This window comes from Beta vulgaris, chromosome 6 (assembly GCF_026745355.1).
Source record: "Beta vulgaris subsp. vulgaris cultivar EL10 chromosome 6, EL10.2, whole genome shotgun sequence".
Lineage (NCBI taxonomy): Eukaryota > Viridiplantae > Streptophyta > Magnoliopsida > Caryophyllales > Amaranthaceae > Beta > Beta vulgaris.
The window spans coordinates 17,549,797-17,564,465 of NC_079207.1; the positions used below are offsets into that span (position 1 = coordinate 17,549,797).

A 14,669-nucleotide genomic window follows, 5' to 3' on the forward strand; every position below is an offset into this window, starting at 1 on the left:
GGGGCTTAAACTAATATGCATCTCAATAATAATTTTGACTAAAACGATCTCACCCAAAACTTTTCTATAAGATGATAGAGGAGACCGGGAGTGAAGCTAACATACGGACAATACGGTGTGCGACTCAACAATTAGAGCATTTGTAGGTAACTAATGAAAAATCATCTCCAATAGACTCAAACCAATTTTGCAGAGCATAGTCTCCCCGTATCAAAATGCGTTTGTCCCAGGTAGACTCATGACAGATAATTGCTTAATTGCTCACGAACTGGTGGGTGGAATTAAGCAAAGAACTAAAGGAAAGCTTCATTTAGCGGCCCTGAAGATTGATATGTTCAAAGCTTATGACAAGGTTGATTGGGATTTTCTTGATTGGTTACTTTCTCAGATGAGGTTTCCCGCTATTTGTCATCATTGGATCATGCAGTGTGTCACAACGGTGTCTTACTCAATCCTTATAAACGGAGAGCCATCAAAAAGATTCATTCCATCGTGTGGTCTCAGACAGGGAGATCCTCTATCTTCATATCTTTTTATTCTTGTTATGGAAATTTTATCTAGAATGCTAGTAAAAGGAACTGAGGATAAAATTTTCCAGGGAATTAAACTCAGTAGAACTGGACCAGCTGTTTCTCATTTATTTTTTGCAGATGACTCCCTAATTTTCTTTAAAGCCTCACCTGAAGCTTGCGAAGGAGTTAAAAACATTCTGGCAAAATTCAGTAGAATTTCGGGAGAAGTCATCAATTATCACAAATCCCTCATTATGTTCAGCCCAAACACCCCATTGGATCTTCGTAATCAAATGAGAAGCATTGTTAATACTCCGTCTGCAGATTCCATAGGGAAGTACTTGGGATGTAACATCGAAGTCAATGGAAGAAATACCAGACAATTCCACCCTTTGATTGAAAAGGTCGAGCAACGCCTCTCGAGCTGGCATCATCTCTCTCTTTCAATAGCTGGTCGAGTCATGCTCATAAACAGTGTTCTTTCCATGCTTAGCCTACATATTCTAAGTGTATTCCTCATTCCCAAGACAACGGCAGGCAAGCTAAACTCAATTTTTGCCCGCTTCTTGTGGGCGGGCTCCCGGGCTTCAAAACCAATTTACTGGATAAATAAGTCTACCCTGGAGCTTCCTAAAGGTGGAGGAGGGTTAGGAATTAGAAACGTCAATCTTTTTAACAAGGCCCTCCTTACAAAACAAGCTGTCAGGATCCACAATTCAAGTCATTCCTTAATATCCCAGATTTACTGCGCTAAATACAGAAATTCTCCGGTCAACTTGGTTCTACAGAAGCACAAACTAGGGAAAACTTCCTGGGGATTTAGGGGACTCTGCAGAGCAATTCAAGAATGTTCAGAAGGATTCGCTAAAGTAATTGGAAATGGTGCAGACACATACATCCTCAAGGAAAAGTGGTTGAAGGGCGTTGGTATTGAGACAAAGCAGGGCATCGATTTGGAAGCTCTTGGACTTCAAAAAGTAAGAGACCTGATGCATGCATCTCAAAATTCCTGGAACCCAGCCCTTATATGGAAAGTCTTCTCAACTAGTACCGCTATTCAAATTCTTTCCACTCATATTCCTACGGAGGAGTGTCAAGATCATTTTAAATGGATAGGATCCAAGTCGGGGGCTTTGAGAGTGAAGGATGTATACGCCCATCTCCTGATGAGTAAAGGAAGGTTAGGATTGAATCAAAATGATACTCGTTTTTGGAGTAAGCTATGGGCTACAGATCTACTTCCTAAATGGAAGTTCTTTGTGTGGAGACTGCTTCATAAGGCTTTAGCCACCAACTCCAATCTGATTAAGAGAAAAGTTGATCTGCAAAAGGAATGTTATATTTGTCATCAACATATGGAAGATGAAAGCCATTTGTTTCGAGATTGTGATACTGTGACCCGTATTTGGTCGAGCTCTAATCTTGGTATCAAGACGTCCTCTAGTAAATTCATTCCCTTCGGAGAATGGATAAAAAATTTTCTCCAGTTTTTCTGGAAAATTGAAGGAGTGAAATCTGAAAGAGCTAACGTGTTCGTAGCCACTCTCTGGTCGATATGGATCTACAGGAATAACATTGTATTCAGACACCTATATGAGAATCCAATAACAATTCTAAAACGAACAAATGACCTGGTGAAGGAGTTTAGTGAGAGCAACAGATTAAAGGAATCTTACAGGTCCAAAACCTCTTTTAATGTTGATGGCCAGCAGAGAAATTTCAGTTTACCAGGAAGTTCTAGTCATCAAGGTATATGTGTCATCCTTGTGGATGGAGCTTGGAAAAGATACAGTAATAAATTTCCAAGAGCAGGGATTGGTTGGGCGGCCTATGTAAATGAAGAAAAGCTTTTCGAAGGAAATGAAATGGTCATGGCATCGTCAGCTCTTCTAGCGGAAGCCCTTGCAATTCATAAAGGACTTTACGAAGCGCAGTTCAAAGGCATCAGACATCTTCAAATCCACTCAGATTCTAAGGAAGTTGTACGTGCCTGTGAGAGTCAAGATCAGGCTTTTGAAATAACTCCCATTATTTCAGATATCATGGCCATTCGTAGTAAGTTCACTTACTGTGAGATAAAGTATGTAAGTAGATTGGATGTTACCCCGGCCCACAGATTGGCTGTAGCTGCTAGACTAGGTAAGTTAATGCTTTACATTTTTCCTGTTTGTACTTGTCGGCAAAAAAAAAAAAAATGATAAATATTAAATAAGGTGGACATGTGAAGTTAGACAATGTTCAGTTCACCTTATTTTTGCTTATTTCAGATCTAATCAGATCAGATCAGATCAGAAAAAATAAGTTCAGATCAGATCAAATCAAATCAGATCATGCTTATATTTAAAAACTCATTATTACTGTTAAATGTCTTTCATTACATATTAGTAAAAATTATAACAATTTAATATTAATAAAGTACTCATTGAGACGAATCCAACAAGACCCCACATGACTATATTTTTTTCTTATATATTGAGAAATATCTAAAAGATTCTCTCTAATTGTGAAAAGTGGCAAGATTCTAAGTGAGAAAGATAAAAAAAATACAAAGGGAGTATTATTATTTACTAGTACATTTGTTCAAAAGGATTATTATTGTTGTTGTTGTACTTATTAATTATTAATATTGGTAATTATTATTAATCTTGTTGTTATCATTATAAATGTCATTGTTATTATTATTTTAAGTTATTTTGTTGTTATTAAATAATAGAAAATTAAAAGCCACGTGTTAAGAACATAAGATCACTACTATAAAAAAGGGCAAAGATAATTGTTAAATAAGGCTTTACATAACAGTTTTGAGGTGTTATCCAAGTCAATGTAATGTAAAGTAAACATAACATCTGACAAAAGTGTTATGTTTGCTAGAGAAAACATAACAGTCATTTATAATACAAGTTATACCGCTAGATAACACATTTTGTAAATAAGTGTTATGTTTACTATTTATATGAAAAATTGAAATAAGAAAAAATTTAACATATTTATATAAATGTTATGTTTTCCTATAGTATATATAACATATATTACCTATAGCTGTTATCTATAATATTTGTTTTTTTTTAATTATCAGATTCTCACCTATGAGCAGGCGTTAATTACAGCGGCTCAGCAATTTCGTACCGTACCTGTTGTATAATACTCAACCCGTAGAATCTTACAACCAACAAATTGAATCCCAAAAATTTTTATTTCACAAAATAATTCAACCAATATTCATAATTCTAAACTTCCAAAAACTACTATATATACATATCAATATTAATCAATCATAAACAATCAAATCTAGACTAGCCACATCCACATGATATTAATATCCAAATAAAAAAAATATAATGTACGTCCAAAGATGGAGTAAGGTAAAAAAAAAAAAAAAAAATAGGCGGGAAGTTAGTATTCATTCATCATTTGTGCTTCTTGTTGATCTCCGACATATGTAATCCACTTGAATTCATCAATTTTCTCTTGAGAATAGGTTCGACCAATACCGTGATAGTACTGCAATAAAGATAATTACATAATAAGTATTCATAAAACAATTATGCATTGTACTTATCTGCCACAAATTGTCAAATATCTGCAACAACATCTTTAAAACTCAAACAGTAAGATTATACCTTCCTAGTTAGATGGACTTTCCTCCAACTCATCACCATCATCATAGTCATCAATGTCATAGCGAGACTTCGATTTTAGAACTATTGATTTTCTCTTATCAGGTGGATCAATTACATAAAACACTTGTTTTGCTTGGCTGGCTAAGATGTATGGATCATCCTTGTGGCCGAGCTTTTTCAAGATTAACTAAGGTGAAACCTAGATCATCATGTTCAACTCCAGTATTATTTCAACCCATTTGCATATGCAAATAGATATCGAAAAACAATAGTAGTGCAACTCTCAAATCTACTAAATAGCTACTAACTACAAGTAATGTATATGGTGGCAACCACAAATGCCATAACTCATTAGACACCCAATTTCGGGAATTTCAGAAAATCAATATAGTATATTACCAATCCAAGAAACCGAAAAATTGATTAAATTAACAAAATTTGAACAATAAAGGCACGAAAATCAGTTTCTTTATGTATTAGGAATACATAAGGGCCTGAAAATTAAGAATTACCTTAATTACCGATAACAATGGCGATTATGGTTGTCGGTTACAATGGTGAATTTCAATGTTCCATGAAGTCTGCTGGGACGAACTGATGAAGGTGAGAACCGAAAGGGATCAGTTGATAGATCCTCACATTTGGTAAAGAAGAATCACTTAAAAAACAAAAATTTACCTTATCAATGAAAATTCAGAATCCTATATGATGTTAAGTGATCAAATCAATCAGCATGATGAACTGAGATAATAAGTTCAATGGCTAGAGATTCATAGTGCATATAACTGCTTAAAAGTGTATAGTTTGTCAACCTATGGCCAACATCTATTAACTTTTAACCAAAGATTACTAGAAAAAAAACATATGATTACTGCAACATGTTAGGGTGAATCCAACTTTTAGAAATATGTAGACAATGCCTATTTTCTTCCTCTTTTCGATCAATAGCTTATTCGTTCTGATATATATGTTATAGATCTGTTTTAAGATTCAAGTTCTATTGTCAACTAGAGAAGTACCCCCACCTCATCAAATGCCTCAAATATGTCCATACTTGGTTGATGAATGGTGCAAACTATTAATATACTCAAACTATTCTTCCACATAGCATCATTGATAACTCTAGTTAGATTACATAATCTTTGTCTCACTGTAAACTTTCATCTAATTAGTCTTCTTTATTGAATTCTACCCAACCAACTCTAGAACATCATTCTAGTTATAAGTAGAACAATATCACAAACTTACCACATCAATCCACTTATTAATATAGTACATACTTTGACAAATAATAACCTACAATTAGAATTTTTATTATATATATCTGGTATGCCACCTTTCCACAATTCAGTAAACTTCCAACAACAACAACGTAGAAACAACTTTCATATATCGTATAAACAAAACCAAGAACATAACTTCATTCCTACATTAATGTACTTAGATATTCAACATGCTTCTTAACACTAAGAAAGATTACTTAAACCATATATCTAAGACTTCATTAACGTAATTAACAACTTACATCCAACCAAGTGATTCAAACCAAGTACCTCCATACGTAATTTAGCTACAATATATTTATGCATTTAGGTTCAACTCAATCCAATCATAAATTTATAAATTACCACAACTCATAAACATTTAAATATGATCAATACCAACAACATTTACAATTGACTTCTCAGTTAGAGTAAACTAATGAATACTAGTTATGCACCATTCATACTCTTCCATCCAAATAGTTACACCATTAGCTAAATTCTAGTCACAGGTTGACATATAAAACTCACATAACTCAATGTACTAGATTTAGAGTGCGAGTTTAGAAATAACATCATACTTCGTAAATGTAAGTTTTCTAAACTAACTCAATTGACATTCCTTAAATAAATACACTCAAATCAGAGACCAAGTTATTTATCATAGTCAAAGCAAGAATGTAAATTATATACTTCACAAATATAATCTTAGCATATATCCAAGTTACTCATTCCAAATTCGATAAACGTTCAAACCACATATTTATAATCAGAAATTGGATTCTTTTGCAACTTAACTAATTAAACATCTTAAAATCCAATTCTTGGATGTCTACCCAAAATATTATCATTAGCATTAATTTTGTTCACTAACTTATAAAGGAAATCAATTTGAAAACTATAATGGCAGCCATGTACCAAAACAACTCCTACAATAGCAACTACAACTAAACACAACACCAACGACAATAAAGAACAACCACAACAACCAAGTGGAGCAACCACAGTAATAACAACAACCAAGAACAACAACCAACAACAACAACCAACAATATAACACAGCAACAATAGCCCCCAACAACCACAACTCATTAACAAGGGCAGCAATAAAAACAAGAGAATAAAACTGACAACAACCAAGAACAACTCTCAACACAAGGGAAAGTACCGATAAGGGGAGAAGAAGAATGGCAGTAGCACCAAAACACTACAACGACAGCATCACACAACAGCGGCACCACCACCAGCAAGCGCGCAGCAACAGCAGTGGTAAAAACCAGAGCCACGGCAGCGCACAGCGGTAGCAGCAACGAGAGGAGAGATAGGGGACGCAAGTGGGGGAGGAAAGTTGCGGCAGCGATAACAACAACTCCGACAACAACAACGCCAAGACAACGCGCATCACCGGCGAGGAAACAACTGAATTCCGGCGAGGCAGATTGTAGGGGACGAGATAGAGAGATTAGGGATTTAGGGTTTTGGGTTTTCTCTTTGCGGTTTCTTCACGGGGAGGAGAGAGAGTGAAATGAGGTTTAGGGATTTTTGGGTTTAGAAGACACGAGAAAGAAATTGAAGGTATGAGGTTTTCATCTAACCGTCAAAAAGGAAAATGCGCGGGGCTTTTGTTTTGAGATTTGCCATAAAAGAATAAAATAAAACACCATAAACTAATTTCATAGCAAAGATAACACACATTAAGATAAGTGTTAAGTGAATTATTATCAATACAAGCTAAGATAACAGTTCTTTTGTTAAAACGTGAAATTTAGACTTTACATAACAATTGATAAAATAAGAGTTGATTTAGAGGTGTTATCTTTGCCCTTTTTTGTAGTAGTGGATTGATGCAAATAAGAAATATATATATATATATTATATATATATATATAATTATATTATAATATATATATTATATATATATATATATATATATATATATATATAATATGATAGCTCAATTAAATTCATGACAACGAAACTACTAAGTTTGGATTATATTTCAAAATAAGCTAAGTGTGAGATACAAAATTATAAATTTAGATTCGGTGTACCTCTTTCTACCGAATTCCAAATCTCTCTAGCTATTTGAAGTTGCACGCTATTTATTTCTTTCTTGTGCAAGTCATAGTTGTTTGTATATCTTATTTTATTTTATATGGAAAAAAAAAGAGTTGAGTCTGCCGACTTCTCAAGTGTGAAATATTTTTTTTAAGGGAAAGTGTGAAACATTATATAAGTGCTCTTATAAATTAATGATTTGAGTTATATAATTATTTTTAGTAATAATTATTATTGTTATGATTATAATTATTGTTGTTGTTATTATAATAATGATAATAATAATTATTATTAATAATAAAAGTTGTGTAAAAGTTGTAATAGAAATAAAATGATAATAATAGTAATACTATAAATAAGATCTTATAATGTATTGCATAATAATGAATTACAAAGTAATAATATAATAGTAATAATATATTTTATAAAAGATAAAATCTTGTAAATCAGATCAGATCATATCAGAAAAAAAAAAGTTCAGATCAGATAAGTTCAAATCAGAAAATTTCAAGTGAACTAAACATAGCCTTAATGGGGTGAGCGTAACCTATTAGGTGGAACAGTCAAGGGTGAAAATCGGAAAAACATACATATGGGTCATAAAAGGACAAGTTAATAAAAAACATCTGCAAAAATAAAATTGGAATATAGGATGAAGAAGCAATTATTCAGATATGGTGAACATGAGTTATTCAACCTATTATTATTAATTGTTTTTGAATTAAGAACTCTTTGAACTTTACAAGTAACATAAACTTTCCTCAACTCTTAGGTGTGTCCAAACTCCAAACCCGACGAAATTTAACTTGGTACCTAAACTTTATAAGTATAATGTATTGCATAATAATGAATTACAAAGTAATCTTATAATAATAGTAATATATTTTATAAAATATAAGATCTTGTAAATCAGATCAGATCACATCATATCAATTCAGATCAAATCAGATCATATCAGAAAAAATAAGTTCAGATCTGATTAGATAAGCTCAGATCAGAAAATTTCAAGTGAACTAAACATAGCCTTAGTGGGGTTAGCGTAACCTATTAGGTGGAACAGTCAAGGGTGAAAATTGGAAAAACATACATATGGGTCATAAAAGGACAAGTTAAAAAAAAAAAAACATCTGCAAAAATAAAATTGGAATATAGGATGAAGAAGCAATTATTCAGATATCGTGAACATGAGTTATTCAACCTATTATTAATGGTTTTTGAATTAAGAACTCTTTGAACTTTACCGGCTCGTTTGGTAGTCGTTAATAAATTACGGTAATGGGAATGAATTTTAAGTGTAATTTTATTAGGGAAGCACCCTTAAAATCTTTATAGGGAAGCATTTTTTCTCCATGGGCAAGCAATCTCACCCCTAAACTTGTGTTTTTGTCTCCAAGGGGAAGCAATTTTCATTACCACTCATTACCACCTTACAAGGTGGTATTGGATGGGAATGAAAATTCAAGAAGGAAAGTGGACACTTTAGGATAAATTAGCATTACCATGGGAATGAACAATGATATTTTTCACAAATTTACACACAAATTCATTCCCATTACCACCATTTATGACCAACTACCAAACGGGCCATACAAGTAACATAAACTTTCCTCAACTCTTAGGTGTGCCCAAACTCCAAATCCGACGAAATTTAACTTGGTACCTAAAGTTAGAGATTATTAATGGGAAAAGCTATATGCAGTCCTAAGGGTTGTATATAAGAAGCTAAAAATGGAAATATATTGCATTAATTGATCATTTATTACGTCGGTTGATGTAAAATTTTTCCATAAATTCACAACTTATTTCCATTTTAAGTAGTGTATTTATGTCTTATATATATATTTTTTTGAAGGTAAGATGAAGTACATTGCAAGGAAAGAGGGAAACTGGGGATCCCTCCTTGCAAGGGGTGAGACTCGATCCCTTAACCTCTTGGATCGGAGGTGATGTCAATACCACTAGGCTATCACCTGCTGCTTGTATTTATGTCTTATATGCAACCCTAAGGACTACATATAGCATAACCCATTATTAATTAATTTGAAAGGATCAATAAATTAGAAGTTTTGGAGAATAATCAACATCATTAAAATTATATATCATACGTACCATATTATATCTGGGGCATTAATATCTACAGGCCATCTGTTCTATGTGATGCATCGCAAGCTCAAACAATAGTGTCATATTATAGTCATTATTAACAATCTCATTAATGGTTGTCAGTTACCTTATATATGCATTAACAATTATCCTGTTACAAATTTAGTAAAACCTGTAATCTATATATGCTTTATTAATAACATAGTAATAGGCTAATCACAAATAGGGATGTGCAAGATCAGGTTCAGATAAGAATTTGGACCGGACCGTACCGAAGATTATAGTCCGATCCTTGGTCCACATACAACCGCAATTCTGATTTTCCAGTCCGACCTACTCCGAAGTCGGAAAATTCCGGTCTGGACTGGTCGACTGAAATTTCTATTTTTTTTTAGTTAAAACAAGTTTAAAAGTTAAAAAAAACTTTAGAAAGTTAGAATGCATTGTTGTTATAATATATTAAATTTTTTATATATCAAATTTTCAAATATGTTTAAATCTAATCAAAAAATATTTATTTTAAATACAGATTCAGGTCCAACAGATACGAAATCGAACTGGACCGAATTATCGATTTTAAATTTTCAGATTCTGGTCCATCGATCATTCGTTCCCAGTCCGAGTCTGGACCGATGCATACCGTTAATCACAAACTCACATCACATCATCAACTAATGAGTAATGACATGGTGCACTATACATAAAAATATAACAATTAATGTCAAGGTGATATTAATTTTTATCCTTTTCTCTAAAAAGAAATAGGAAAAATTGTCAAAAATGATCCAACCTTTGGACGGTGTACCCAAATTGAGTCAGACTTTGAATTAATTCTGAATAAGCAAAGCTTATGATGGCATTATCTTTTTATAAGTTTAATTGACAAGTAACCTAATAAACGGGTAAATTTTTCATTTTTTTTTCTTTAACTAAAATCTATCCTCCAATCCTTTTTCTCCATCCACCATCCTCTATCACTCCACTATCTTCTCCAGCACCTTTTTCTCCCTCCTTCCCAACCTAGCTCCACCATCCTACTAAAACCAACCCAAAACCCCCACTACCACCCAATAACTAGAAGATTTCGTGGGAAATAGTCAGCACCACCACATCCACCAACATTTCCACCTCTTTCTCCATCCTTCACGAGCCACCACTACCACCACCTCTATCTCCCTCCTTTGAGAAAAGACCACCCGATATTTTCTCCTTACTTCGCAAGAACTTCCAAAGATATTTATATTTTCGATCCCCCACTTTCCCCAACCTCACTCCTCCAGGCTCCAATCCAAATCCCAGATTACTCACATTCACATCAACATTTCCTCCATTACAATCCCACCTCACCTTAAATAACAACCTAAGGTAGAATCCCAACATCCCATTCTCCCAACACCCCATCATTAAACACCCACAACCTCGAATTCATCACACGCGCAAAACACAAGATCCAATCAACCTTCATAATGAGCCATCCATTGAACCTCTTGTTTCCTCTATCTTTCCCAACCTCCATCAATGATACCTTCCTCGCAATCAAAACCAACATCTCGTACTTCCATGAACTACGCCATCATCGTACTTTTAATCCTCTTTTCTCTCTCTTCTTGGGAACCCTATTTCTCTCATTATTTTCACTCTTTTTGTGTTCGCATGAGGTAAGGGGTGAGGGAAAGGGTGGTTTCATGCAGAGGGGATAGGGGAGGTGTTTTCATGGGGTGAGGAAATGGTGGTTTGTAGGGGTGGGGCGGGGAAGGGGTGTTTACAGGGGTGCTCGAGGGGGGGGGGAGGTGTTCGCCGAAGTGGGGAGAGTGTGTAATACTCCATATTTTTGAGTGTTTATTCAAGTAACTAGTGTATCTATTTTCTAAAATATATATTTTAAGCAAAGGCTATTTTAGTAATTTCTCTTGTTCAAAATTATTTTGGCTGGAATAGGACGTCAAATTTCGATTTGGTAAACTTTTAGTTTTAAATCCTAGTCATGATTTTTATCTTATATATTTTTAAACCAATTATTTAGGTTGGAGATTTATAAAAAAAAAATAGCCATATGGCCGGCCCCCTTCATCTATTCTAGTTTTATATTTCTTATTCAAGTTTTAATTGTATTTGGTTTAAGTAAAATATTTTCATGTTTCTTACTCAAAAATACTATGCTCATGAAGGTCATGTAAGAATTCATGCTTAAGTTCATGTGCTAAGTTACTTATTAGATTTTTATATTATTGGTTGGTTAAATTAGGAGAACGTTCAAGCATAAGACTAAGTGAAGATACTAGTATACTCTTTGTGCAAAATCAATATACATTATGTACATAGATCTTTTGAAATGTGGTTTTAATTTTATGTTAAAGTTGTTTATTTGTTTAATTTGATTGAGAAATTTAGTTTAAAATGGTTACAACATTTTATTGTTCACTTTTGAAAATAAAAATAAGAAATGATTTTATCAATCATCTTATATGAATGTTTTGCTATCCTCTTTTGGAAATTCAACATTATTATTACAATGATTGGTTTTTTGTGAACTTCGAATGTTCCAAAAAGTTGTTTCTAAGAAAAGGAGATTTATTCATGACTTACAAGTCATATTATTATTATTAACCGCTTAATTAATTTCAAAAAGGTTAATGCTTCTAAATTCACTTGTTGCTAATTATTGTTACCCTTGATATAGATCCGTGATGGGATACGAGCTTGGGGTGTGCACACTTAGGTAAAGGAAGAGTAGATAAGTAGGGGAATTATTTTCAAGACTATTTTCATCTAAGTTATTTGAAAAGAATTTGTTCTTAAGAGTTAGTCTTGAATTATTAGTTAAAGTATTTGAAAAGAGTTAATTCTTAAAAATTATTCTTCAATTATTAGTTAAAGCGTTTGGAAAAAATTTGTCCTTGAATTACAAGCTGGGGAGATTTCTAAATGTAAAATCTTAGGGACTAGCAAATGTGTTACTTATTTAGTACATTTCGTACTCAGTTTTATATTAACATATATACTCCCTCTGTTTTTTTTTATCTTTCTCACTTTCCTGTGCACATCTCCCAACGCACATTTTTGAACTTAAATATCTTTCATTATATATTAGTAAAAATTATAACAATTGAATATTAATAATGTACTAATTGAGACGAATCAAACAAGATCCCACATGACTATATTTTTTCTTATAAATTGAAAAAAATTGAGAAGATTCTCTGTGAGTATGAATAGTGCCAAGATTCTAAGTGAGAACAATAAAAAAAAACAGAGGGAGTATTTCTCTTTTCCTATTTGGCTTTGCCCTGTTTACCTTTTGGTAAACAATTTCGCATGTGAATTTTGGATGTGCATGAGAGTATATAGTGGTGTTAACGAGCCGAATCGAGACCGAACATGCTCAGGCTCGTCTCGAACATAATGGAAGTCAAGCGCGGCTCGAGCTCGAAGACCTCAAATATTGGGGCTCAAATAGAGCTCGAGAGGACAATGTCAAAGCTCGGCTCGAGGCTCGGATCAAAACTTAATTTGAAAAAGTTTGGATTAGGCCCAACCGTGTAGGCCCAAGTCAATACTAAAGCTACACTTAGGTGATAGGCCCAATCGCATAGGCCAAACATGTCCAAGAAAGTAGGTGAGCTTGTTCACTCACCCATCATATGCTTTAATAACCTGATTTCCCGCTTAGCATTGCTAAGATTTCAATGTGAGACTCTATGGGTTGTTAAAGAAAATCAAACTCAATATACCCATGTTTTTATAACTTGGTGTCTTTCTTAGCATTTCTAAGATTTCAATGTGGTACTCCATGTTTTGTATAAGATAAACAAACTCATCCTACATATGCTGTTATAACTTGATTTCCCTCTTAGCATTGCTTAAATTTCGATGTGGGACTACATGTTTTGTTAAATAAAAAAAATCACCCTACATATGCTATAATACATTGGTTTCCCTCTTAAATTTAGTAAAATTTCGATGTGGGACTTCATGTTTTGTCTTAAAATATTCCAACTTTGTAGTAATAAGACTCTAAGTGCATTTAAATAATTAATTATCAAATATTTCTATTATTAAATAATCAAATATATAAAAATATACTTCATTCATTTTGTGAAGAAAATAGAGTATGAATTTTATCTTCCAACCAATGAAGTACAAAATTAAACTCTAAGTTGAGGTAAGGAGTAGTAGGTATTAATAAAGAAAATAAAGTTGGTACTTGTTTTTTTAACCAATGTGGGACTTTAGTGTCTAGTGGAGTAGAGGTCAAGTTGGATTACAAATTAAAATATAACATGTTTGTGAGTTTTCGAGGTAAACTCCATTTGGCTCAGGCTCGACTCTTGAGATCTTGAGCCGGTCCCGAACTCGAATTGAGCTCCTCCAAGCCAACGTTGACCGAGCCAAATCTGAATAGTTTTGCGAGTTGTCTTGACTCGTTAGCACCCCTAGGAGTATATTAGGAAGAGGATCTTCACATAGATTAGGATATTTTATTTGTTTTGAGTCTGATACAATATTTATTTCTAGTAATAAAGAGTTACTATTATTTTGATTAAAGTTTTGCACTGCAAGTTATTTTGTTAGTTAGTAGTTGGTTGCTAAAAACGTGTTAGTCACGTAGCGTGGTGACGGTGATACTACTAAATTACTCAAATATTATTTATTTAATTATTTATTTTAAAGTAAGTAATTTGGGGTTGCTACAAAGGGTGGGGAGGAGAACTGAGGGGTTTTGGATGTGAAAGGATCAAAAGATAATGGGTTTGTTTTTATTCTTTTATTTTATTAATGTTTAGAATTTAAATAAAATTAAAATCGAAAACATACACCAATAAAGATTAGACACGTGGACAAGTAGCTTACAATAATAGTGTGTTCAACGGTTGAATTCATTAAAAGATAATACCCTTATAAGTTTTGCTTATTTATAGTTAATCCAAAATTTAACTTATTTTGAGCAGAATGCCTAAAAACTGACTTATTTCTGACAATTATTTCAACGAAATAATTATTAATGTCATATAACATAAATAACTCAATAAGAGTAAACATATATTTTAAGAGTTAAGGGTAGGTATACCACTATGTTTTTGCTAATTAATATGAGCATATTTGTTCATCCTAGA

At 33.1% G+C, this 14,669-nt stretch overlaps 1 protein-coding gene across 1 annotated transcript in view; it reads left to right on the forward strand.

The window, feature by feature from the left end:
- Positions 1–238: 238 nt before the first annotated feature.
- The window catches only part of LOC104896166 (uncharacterized), a 28,046-nt gene continuing 13,615 nt past the window's right edge, over positions 239–14,669 (forward strand). Inside the window, exon 1 of the mRNA XM_048647149.1 lies at positions 239–2,651. Coding sequence (XP_048503106.1) covers positions 239–2,651 — 2,413 coding nt within the window. The remainder of the gene's footprint in view (positions 2,652–14,669) is intronic.